The sequence below is a fragment of the Scleropages formosus genome, chromosome 16 (genome assembly GCF_900964775.1).
Source record: "Scleropages formosus chromosome 16, fSclFor1.1, whole genome shotgun sequence".
Lineage (NCBI taxonomy): Eukaryota > Metazoa > Chordata > Actinopteri > Osteoglossiformes > Osteoglossidae > Scleropages > Scleropages formosus.
The window spans coordinates 2,610,689-2,620,897 of record NC_041821.1 but is presented as its reverse complement, the minus strand read 5'-3'; the positions used below and the strand labels follow the sequence as shown (position 1 = coordinate 2,620,897).

At 51.2% G+C, this 10,209-nt stretch overlaps 1 protein-coding gene across 2 annotated transcripts; it reads left to right on the top strand.

The window, feature by feature from the left end:
• Positions 1–4,485: 4,485 nt before the first annotated feature.
• On the top strand, positions 4,486–6,880 carry helt (helt bHLH transcription factor). Of its 2 annotated transcripts, XM_029259184.1 has the most exons (4): positions 4,486–4,768; positions 5,280–5,384; positions 5,720–5,816; positions 6,393–6,880. In XM_029259184.1, exons 1-4 carry the CDS (start codon positions 4,742–4,744, stop codon positions 6,872–6,874), a joined length of 711 nt encoding a protein of 236 aa, XP_029115017.1. In that variant the 5' UTR covers positions 4,486–4,741; the 3' UTR covers positions 6,875–6,880. The 2 variants fall into 2 exon arrangements, with proteins under 2 accessions (XP_029115017.1, XP_029115016.1); XM_029259183.1 differs by lacking the exon at positions 4,486–4,768 and having other exon boundaries at positions 4,980–5,384.
• Positions 6,881–10,209: the final 3,329 nt, after the last annotated feature.

The window sequence follows — 10,209 nt, the reverse complement described above, 5'->3', positions numbered from 1 at the left end:
ATAAAGAGGTTTCGTTCAAGCTGATCCACAGAACTGACTGTCAGTAGTTCAAGACAGACATTGATTCGAAGTGTGTGTTTTGCGACGAATTCGCTGAAACTGTAATATTGAGCCAAAAAGTGCCAGATGAGGGTATATATTCGTTATCACAAGTTGTGGGAGAAAGTGCTCTTAGGCACCTTCGACTGCTGCAACCAGGACAACAAACTATTTCATTTAATCAGTGCAATTTTACTCATATCAAATTTCATGTCCATACATGGAAATTCTATAATTATTAAAGAAATCTGACTGTAAAAGAAATCGAAGAGTACAATATATTACTATTCAGGACTCCCCTAATAAACATTTTTTTTTAATTAAAATTGCCACACTTTGTGTTCCCCTGTCTTTTCTATATTTTGTATTGTTCATTTTCGTTTTTGCCATTTGTACGGTTTTGTTTGATGTTATTTAAAGAAATAATAATAATTTTTTTCAATAATTACGATCTGTGAAATGACGCAGGTCGCACTCACGGTGGCGCGCGAGTCCGGCGCATCGGCGTCCAGCGAGACCCGTGGGGGGTGGGGGAGGGGGTGGGGGTGGTGGTCGCGAGAGGCGCGGGGTCACCGCGGGTCACGGAGCAGCGCATGACAACGCGACTCTTCACGGATGAAATTCACGCGTAATCTGCGGGATTTGAATATTTATTATTGAGAATATGAGGATGGAACTAAGAGAGAAATACATTGAAACGCTGGAAATACACTGGAAATACATTGAAACTTCCCGTGATACTGATATTAACTCTCCTGGAATGACTTTGATTATAAATTTCACGACTTTTTAATAAAAGCATACAAGCATAATGAAGAGCTAGTTTACGAGACTCAATCAATGTTACAAAGGTTTTAATAAAAAATCTAAATTTTTATAACATGTCTGCATGGAATTCAGATAGAAACAGCAGAAAAGGAGGGAAGGGGTTAAAAAAAGTTGAGTTGAGGGTAAGAGTCAAAAGACAGAGTCACTACTTAGCAACCAGAACTGAGCTGTGCAAGTAGCACCATGGTAAACACGGTAAACACAGAATGTCTGTAGGACTGCAGGGTCCTGTCATATTCATAATTTTTCCTTACTGTAAAATTATTTTCAGCTTTTAATGCATTCCATTTTTCTGTTGTTTCTTAAGGGGGACTTCAAACGAATGGATTTTCCAAACGTATTTTATGCTGAGTCAACGAAAGAAAGTGAAATATGTTAAATGTGCAACTGAATAAAGAGAGAAGTGAGGCCACAACTTGAGTGATGCTTATATTTTATCAGCATGTAAAAAGAAATACATGGAACATGTAAAATATTCCCACGTCCCCTTTGAAATCCCACTGAGCCCGAGACATGAATGTGTTTTTTTTGCTCTGTTTACTGTGGTTGACAAGTGCTCTCGTGTGTAATCAAGGTGACATGCATGACTGTGGCCTCACGCCGCCACGCCACTGCACTCCCCGTCACATGCAGATGGCCCTTAGCAGGTAGTGGACCCCCGTGGTCCCCCTTATTATTTGTCATCATTATTATTATTATTAAGATTATTACTTATTTACATTATGTTTGTATGCTTTTATTAAAAAGTCGTGAAATTTAAATTTAAACATGGTGATTCCATATTCTAAGTTTGGGCTGAAATTCTGCAATGATGACAAAAACTTTGCATCCACCCAGTTCCAGCCTTCCTGGAAACGATCATTGCGGGGAATCTGAAATAAAACCTGCAAAAAGAGACTATATTAAATACACTGACATTTTATTATAAAGTAAAAAAAATTGTGACTTTTGGAAATGATGGCATCTGGAACAGTATTAACCTCCTCCCCTCTATTAATCTACGAAACACTTTTGTGGGCCATTCTGTTACTTAATTAGAAATATAAAGGATTAACCCTTGTTGGTTAGCTGGGCTTAAATTATATTAATTATACAGGAAATGTCACAATAAGTAAAGAGATTCACAACACTGAACTGATTTAAAGGTGTGAAATCCAGTCAGCAGTTAAGTGCCCTGAGATCTGCTTCCTGCTTAGAGCTCAGCACTGGTGTGGAGGCAGTTTACTGACAAACTGCAGAGGAGCCAATTACATCACAACTTGATTGTGTACATTTTACCCCAAAACTACTTGTCCTCCTATTATTAGCACATCAACCTCATTCACAGACTTAGTATTATACATATTCACAGTATGTATGCATATGCCCAGTAGAATTATTCCTCATACATGCACACTTACAAGTGCAGTGTCAAATGAACTCTGAGAGTTAAATAAACTCCAAGGCGAGTAAATTTAAAACCTCACCGAACTGGGTATTGATTTAGCAACCCCACTCATGTGATCTGTATTAAATACGTACGTATATATTTTAAACAACTGTTTTACTTTTCTTTACGTTGCATCGGCTGCTCTCATTTGATTGAGCGAAATGGAAATAAATGAAAAACCAAACAACCTCCCGGTGCAACAGATGCGAGCGTGTTGGTGAAATGCTGTCGGATTAAAACAAGTGTTATCTTGTATTCTGCTCTAAATGTATGTTAAGCCCGAGTGATGGACACACACACACACATACACAGAGAGAGAGAGAGAGAGAGAGAGAGACACACACACTCGCGGGGCACTTGGAGTGAAGTGGCCAAGACGTGCAGCACGTCCCTGCAGGCGTCGGAAACGGGTCGGAATCCCTCCCAAGAAAGAGAGAAAAACGCCACCGACGGCGGCACTTCCGCTGTGTAGCGGGACCGCAGCGCGAGATCAAGTGTAAATTCGTCGTAGATGAAATAAGGTGTGGGCTGCGCGGCGGCAGAGAGCGGTGGCACCGCGTGGACGCGCCGCTTTCAGCCGCATTCGCAGCGCTCGCGCTGTCCGCGGGGAAGAGGCGAGGGCGCGCGGGACGGGACGGCGCGTTCACAAAGCCCGTTTGTTACTGAACATGCGGTGTATATGTGCAACAATAAACCTAAATGGGATTTAAACCCTTTGTCTGCTTCACTGGCGCTTTTCGCTCCTTGGTGCTCAAAAGTCCCCAAAGTCCCATGGCCTCAAACGTCCCGGCAGCCTTTCCACCCCCGCTTCCCTCCCAGCGCCGCTCCCCCCCGCCAATAAAAACAACCAAAAAAAATCTTTTATTTCTCTCCTTTTCCCCCTCCACATCGCACACACGACGCGTTTCATCGCAACACGGCGAATCTTTAAAGATTAAAAGGTTCCCAGTGGAAGGAGGCGGACGAGCAAACCGTTTTGGCGCATGAGTCGCAGGGACGGGGGGCTCGCGGGGGCCCGGGGGGTGGGGGGCACACAATAAACCTGTTGTCAACCTTGCTGTGAAAATATGTTTGAAGAAAACGGCCGATTGTTGTGTGCGACGTATTCAAGTATAAAATAATGCCCTTTGTTGGGGCAGAAAACTCGGGCAACGTGGGGGCACAAAAGTGGCCCTTTGTGATGCGCGCGTCCGGCGCCTCCACTTGGCGCGTCACCCGGAGCCCCTCGAACGCGATTGTTTCTGCCGCTCTAATGACATTTAGCGGATCAAAACGATCAGAAAGCCTCGCCCTGCGCAACAATGCCGCGATGGTCCCTCCCAAAGTTTGTTAAGTTGACCGAAATTAGGCAAATGAATGGGGGTGTCGCAGGTGACGGGGGATAATGCACTTGGGGAGCAGCTGCATTCCTCTTTATTTCCCCCCCTTTTCATTCACACCATTATTAAAATTTGGGCCAATGCAACTATTCACTCGTTTCAATGGACATTTTCTTATAGGATAATAGGATACAAATTGAGCCCTCTCCAGAAAGGAGTCCGGCGGCGGGTGAGCGTCGTGTGCCGCGGGCCCGAGGACTGGAGGCGCGGGGCCCGTGCGCACCCCCGCCGCCGAACACCGAGCCCCCCACCCCACACCTGCCGAGTGTAAACAAAAAAGCTTGCCATCTCTCATCAAAGATGGACGTGTCAGCACGGTCGTGTGAGAAGCCCTGAGAAACAAACCCGGGGGGGTTGAGGCTGCGTGCGCTGGGGGGGATCGGGGGAGCGCGTCTCCAGAAAGATCTCCCTCGAGCTCGGCGGAACAGCCTATTAAAGGCTTACTTAATTACTGTAATGACAGCGGACAGGCCTTCGCGAGGGAGACGGCGCCGGGGCCGAGGTGGAGGTGCCTCGCTGGGGCCGCTGAACGGATCGGGGGACCCTCTCTGTCTGGCGGGAGGGGCGCCGCGCCTTTGTCTTCAGCGAATGCGCGCGCGCTGCGCGCACCCCCGCGCTCCCGGGGACCCAGGGAGGCCCGGTGCGCGCTTCCCCGCCCCGGGTCCTTGCTATGCAAATAACGTTCTCAAAGCAATCACGTGTCTTTTGAACGGCCACGTGGATTAACAAAGCGCACCCCCCCCCCCTTCTCTGCCAGTCCCGTGGCTCCAGGTTTTTTTGTTTTTTTTTTTTTGCCATTTCTTTAACTGATCCTAAATGCACACATTTAAGCGAAAAAGAGGCTCCCTTTAATCCTATGGAATAATTTAGGCCATGAATGCACGAGTCCCCGAAGTGATCGCTTTATAAGCGCTGGCGTGGAGCCTCCAGACCGCAGAGCGTCCGGCGGGGACCGGCGGGACAGACGGGACGGACGCAAGTGGTGCTGCTGCTGCTGCTGCTGCTGCTGCTGCGCCCCTGTTCAGCGCCCTTCGGCCCTTCGGCTCTTCGCCCCTTCGCCCCAGCGATGGCATCCAGGATGAAGGAGCGCAAGGTAGGCACCGTGGGGTCCGAGGTGGAGCTTCCGCGTGTCGCCAGCGGCGGTCCGGCAGCTGGTCAGATCAGGTGGATCCAGGTGCCTCTGCGCTCCGAACTGGGGCTCCGCGCTATAAAACACCATAATGCACGAGCGGCGGGTAGTGGGACAGTTGCGAGTGGGACGCGGTGCTCCTGCTGCACCGCCGACTCTCTGTTTTTGGAACCGTTTCGGGAAACTTCCACGATCAAGCGGCTACTGCGCTTTTTTGGGCATCGCGGCTCTGCACGCGGGACACGGCGCGCGACTCCCCCGGCTCTCTTCTTGTCCCTGCGTTCGGTGAAATACGGGTAACTTCGCGGCCTTATTGAATCGGGACGGGGGGACGGGGGACGGGGGCATCTCGGTAAATCACAGGAGAAATTGCACGAAGTTTACCTTCAAGCGCAACGTGCAGAGAGAAGTAATGGCCGCGCGCGCCTGTCTGCCTGGTGCATCACTGACTGCCTCGAGACGTTCTCCCCCACAGAGGACCCCGATTTCCCACAAAGTGATCGAGAAGAGGAGGAGGGACCGGATCAACCGCTGCCTCAACGAACTCGGCAAGACGGTGCCCATGGCGCTGGCCAAGCAGGTACTGCGCTTCCACGCGGAACTTGGTTCGAGTCCCCAAGCCCGAGAGACGCGTGGATGTGTGCGCTGCCAGCTGTTTACTTACTAAACAGCGAGTGCGTGGGCACGACGGCAGCTGGGCACTCCGGAACATCACGAACCCCACTGGTCCTGAGCCATTCATCGAGAATGTTCTCTTGTAGTTACCGCCACCCCAGTATTAATATTCATAGAGAAGAGGGTCTGAAGATCCGTAGGCAACGTGACCACGATTTATGCGGCGGTTCTGGGGTTCGGCTCGCGCTTGTCCTCACACACTCCAACACACGCCACATCATGTGCTCTTCCTACGAACAGAACTCGGGGAAGCTGGAGAAAGCGGAGATTCTGGAGATGACGGTGCAGTACCTGCGCGCGCTACACTCTGCGGACTTCCCGCGCGGCAGAGACAAAGGTGCGTCTGTGTGTGGTGTGGTGTGGTGTGCGTGCGTGCGTGTCCATGCCTGTGCTCGTTCCCACGACCCCCCCGGCTGTCATTTTTATCACGTGCATCACCCGTCCTTCCCTCTCTCATCGCGGTCCACGTGGTGGAGCTCAGGGCCGTTTGGGCGCGCGGTGTGCACGCGCTGCGCGTGTTGCGCCCTCGGGTCGATTTCCACGAGGCTCCCGCGGGGCTCGTGTGGGGGGTCTCTAACCCCCACCTTCTGATCACGGTACTTACCCTACACTGATTACTACACTAGAGTAAAACTCACCCGCTCTGTACTGGTCAAACCACCGTAAGTAGCAGAACAGAGCAAAGCTGCTTTGGAGTAAAGCACGAGATGATTATTAAAGGTGAAAGTGTGGAATAGGGACGAATGAGCAAGGTACTTTACCCTGAATTACACTCCAGTGAAATGACCCACGTGAATCGATGTGGAAATACTGTGTGGGAACAGAGAAACGTGTCACATAAGTGAATGAATGAATGAGTGAGTGAATGAATGAATCCCTGCGTTCACGCGCGCCCCTCTCCCGTTACCCCCAGGGGAGCTGCTCGCCGAGTTCGCCAACTACTTCCACTACGGATACCACGAGTGCATGAAGAACCTCGTGCACTACCTCACCACGGTGGAGCGCATGGAGACCAAAGACACCAAGTACGCGCGCATCCTCGCCTTCCTGCAGTCCAAGTCGCGCGCGCTCACGGAGCCCGCCTTCGGCTCGGTCGGCGCTGCGCACGACCCCGTGGACTACCTGTGCGCGCTGCACGTGCCCGCGGAGCGCCAGAGCCACTGCGCCGCGGACGCCGCGTTCCAGCACAGTCCCCCCCCCGCGCACCTCTCGTGGCACGGCTCCGCGCGCAGCCCCGCCGTCGGGTACCCGCCCGTGGCCCTGTCCGCGCCCGCGCCGCAGCACGCGGGCTACCTGTCGCCCGTGCACGGACTAGAGCACCACTACGTCAGTCTGATCGGGCACCCGCACGCGAACGCGCTCGGTCTGCACGGCGCGCAGCACGCGGCTCTGTGAAATACCCCCCGAAGTGTATATACAGTATTGAATGTATTTATATGTGTAATAAATGTCCTGTAAAGTGTAGCTCTAAATTAAATCTAATTTTTTTAAAAAGAAAAAAAAAGACACGTTGCAGTTCCGCCTCCGACTTTGTTGAACAAATATTCAGCAGGTGGGTATGATGGGTGTTTAGTGTGGTAAATGAACACGAATGTTTTTGAGAGAGAAAAAAAAAAACAACAGGAAACAGATGTGGGAGAGAAGGTTCGAGATGCAGCATGAAAGCTGTGGCACAATATGGCAGCGTGCAGGGCAGTGATATGTCTGCCAGATTTGGACTGGCGTAGGAGTAATAATAATAATAATAATAATAATAATATGGAACTGGAAGAGAAACCCTGTGAAGCAGCCATACTGACAGAAACCAGCTGATGCCAGCTGTGTATTTTTACAGTAAAATAATGTAAAAGGTCATTGGCGGAGTGTCATACCTGTGCAATTTGCACAGCATTTCATACGAACACCAAAGTAGACAGATATGAACAGAACATAACCTCCATCTGGTGAAAGAAAAGCTGTTATGAGAGACGCTTGGAACACAGTTAACCGGACTCATCATCAGTCATCGTCTTCATCGCCATCAGCATCACCACCTTTGGATCTCACAGAGCTGCTTGGGTGATCAGTGTTACAAAGGTTCCTGTTGTTGTCCAGATGTTCTAAACTGTGATTTTTTTTAACAAAACTGCTCACTTATGAATAAAAAGACACGCATGATCTGTGGACGGACTCTGGGCTCTGCTCTCTCGGACAGAGGTCATGGCCCTGGAATAACTATATTGGGAATGAAAAAACGGAAGAACGAGCGCCAGCAGAGAGCATCGTGGGCCTGGTGTCTCACACACATGCGCGCACACACACACAGAAACAAAACTGTAGCATTCAAAGGAATGTTCAGAAAATATGATGAATATTTTGCGGCACAATTGGACGCCACCGAACGCCCCCATGCCCTTGACGGAAGTGCCCCCCCCACCGTCTCCCTCCACCTATATTTAAATGGAATGCAAATAAAAATGACATTTGTCAGAGCTGTCGCACAGGGGCCTAATCCGTGTTTCCCGAGAAAGGAGGCGAGAAACACTGTTTACTGAGGTCGTCTCTCAATGATCCCCACTTTGTACATTTAAACAACCCCCCCCCACCCCGCCCCTCCCCGCCCCCTTATCCCCAGTGACCCCTCCCCCCATTCCCCAGCACAAACTCCACTGTGGACCTTAAGTGTAACTTTCTTTCGCTCGATATCAGTCAAGCCCTAACCTCAGGGACCTGTCCAATATTGATAGTATTGACGGCCCTCCGTCCACCTCCGTCCATCTCTGTCCATCCCTGTTCAGCCCCGTCCAGCTCTCCACAGCCTCATATATTTCTGTCCAACCCTGTCCAGCTCAGTCCAGCTTTTGCAGCCTTTGTCCAGCTCTGTCCAGCCCTGTCCAACTCTGTCCAGCTCTGTGGGAGAGCGGAGCCAATGGCAGAGACTCGATAATGAGGTGGACGCATCAATACCGTGTTCATGGGAGGGTTCTGGGTATTCTGCGCCTTATTTCTCCCTGGGATTCGTACGGATTACTGATGAAATTTACGAGCCGAGTGCGACAAAGATTTTTTTTAGGCCGCCAACTTTTTTGGCAAGCTGCGTCATTTCCATATATTTAGGCAAATTAGGCGGACTATTCTTCATTGTGGTCCGGATTAAAGTTTGAAATGCAGAAAGCCACCGTGGTTACAACCCGGCTCATTTACATATAATTTTAGAAAGTGCCAGCGATCCATGACAGTCTTTGTTTATCGGATGTTGGAAGCCGTGCTTCTCCTCTGTAAGTGCTGTAGGATAAAGCGAAAGCTCCGCCCACAAAGGCGCTAAAGAAAAGATAGTGGCTTTTTCACTCTTACTCCCTCTCTCACCCCGTGCCCAAAAAAAAAAAAAAATCAATGGGCCCAAACGCGATCCAAAGTTCTAACTTCTGGCCAGAACCTGAACTGGTGGCACAGAGTGCGTCTTTCCACAAGATTAGAAATGTCTCCTAAAGCGGGGGGGACTGATTCAGTCCAGCTTGTGACAAAAATGTGTTTTCCCTCGGCCACAATGAGGGAATTCATCTGTCCCCTCGTCCCCGCGCTCCTCCTTTAAGTAAGTTGTATAGCGGCGGTCTCCAAGAGAGCGCCGACACAAAACGCTGAGAAACTGGTAGTGGTTTGTGCCGCCGCTGCCCCATTGTGGCGCCGCTGAAAGGGGGACAATCTCTGGTTCCTTGGGCTTCATCCTTGACTGGGCAAGAATAAACATCATGAGCCCCATGAAATCAAAGGTCCTCTGTAGAGGAGGCGCAGAAAGGCGCTCCGCTTCGCCGTGCCTCGCATGGCCGGGTCGCGAACCCCTCGACGCCCGGCCGGCCGGCTGGCCGGGGCCCGACTCTCACCTGTGGACCACAGAGACGCCCAGCGCACCGTGGTACCGAGCGCCGGAGGTCGCGACCCCTCCCGCCGTGCCCGGGAGCGCATGCACTCCAACGACCTGGCGTGCCCTCGGGGTCGAGAACACGCAGGTGTTCCGGGCCGTCGGGTGCGTCCGGCGCCGCTAAGCGGGCCGCCAGACACCAGCGATCGGTGCCGAAGAAAAGGGGCTGCGAGACAAAGTGCGCAAGCAGATGGAAACGCGATAATGAGATAAAAGCCGCAGGCTGTGAAAGCGAACGCGGGTCCCAACAGACCAATATTGGTTTAAATCCCTGCTCTGAACACGGCGTTTAATAGGAGCCGTTGGACAAGATGAGGGAGATTTGGGAGTGTACACGCAGTGAATGGCCATAAACAGCAGAGAAAGGCCCGTTATTGTCATGTAAAATGTTGCCGGAGCTCAGCGCTGTTCACCCTGCCGCTCGCCGGCGCTTCCTCCGGCCTGTTGTCGGTTTGCGTAAAAAGCCCTTTGCGCGGCGGCAGCGGCGGCACGATGACAAAAAACCTGACTGGTCTTCCTGATCGAGAAGATGAATCAATCTCCCTGGAGTCGTGAGCAAAATCACAAAGCCCCTCCGGCGCAGGTTCGAGGAGCACGTCGAAGGAACACGTTTCACAATTACTGTCACTCTCTGGTGGCTTTGAACAGCTCTCCTGCGGGGGTGCGGTTCAGCACAGCAGCACAGCGGCGCAGCGGGTAGCGCCTGGGTTTCGAACCCGGCTCAGTCCTTGTGGACTTTTTGCGTTCTCACTGTGTTTGTGTGGGTTTCCTCTGGGTGCTCTGGTTTCCTGCTACGGTCCAAATGCGTCTTTCGCTCTGTGTGTGTGTGTGT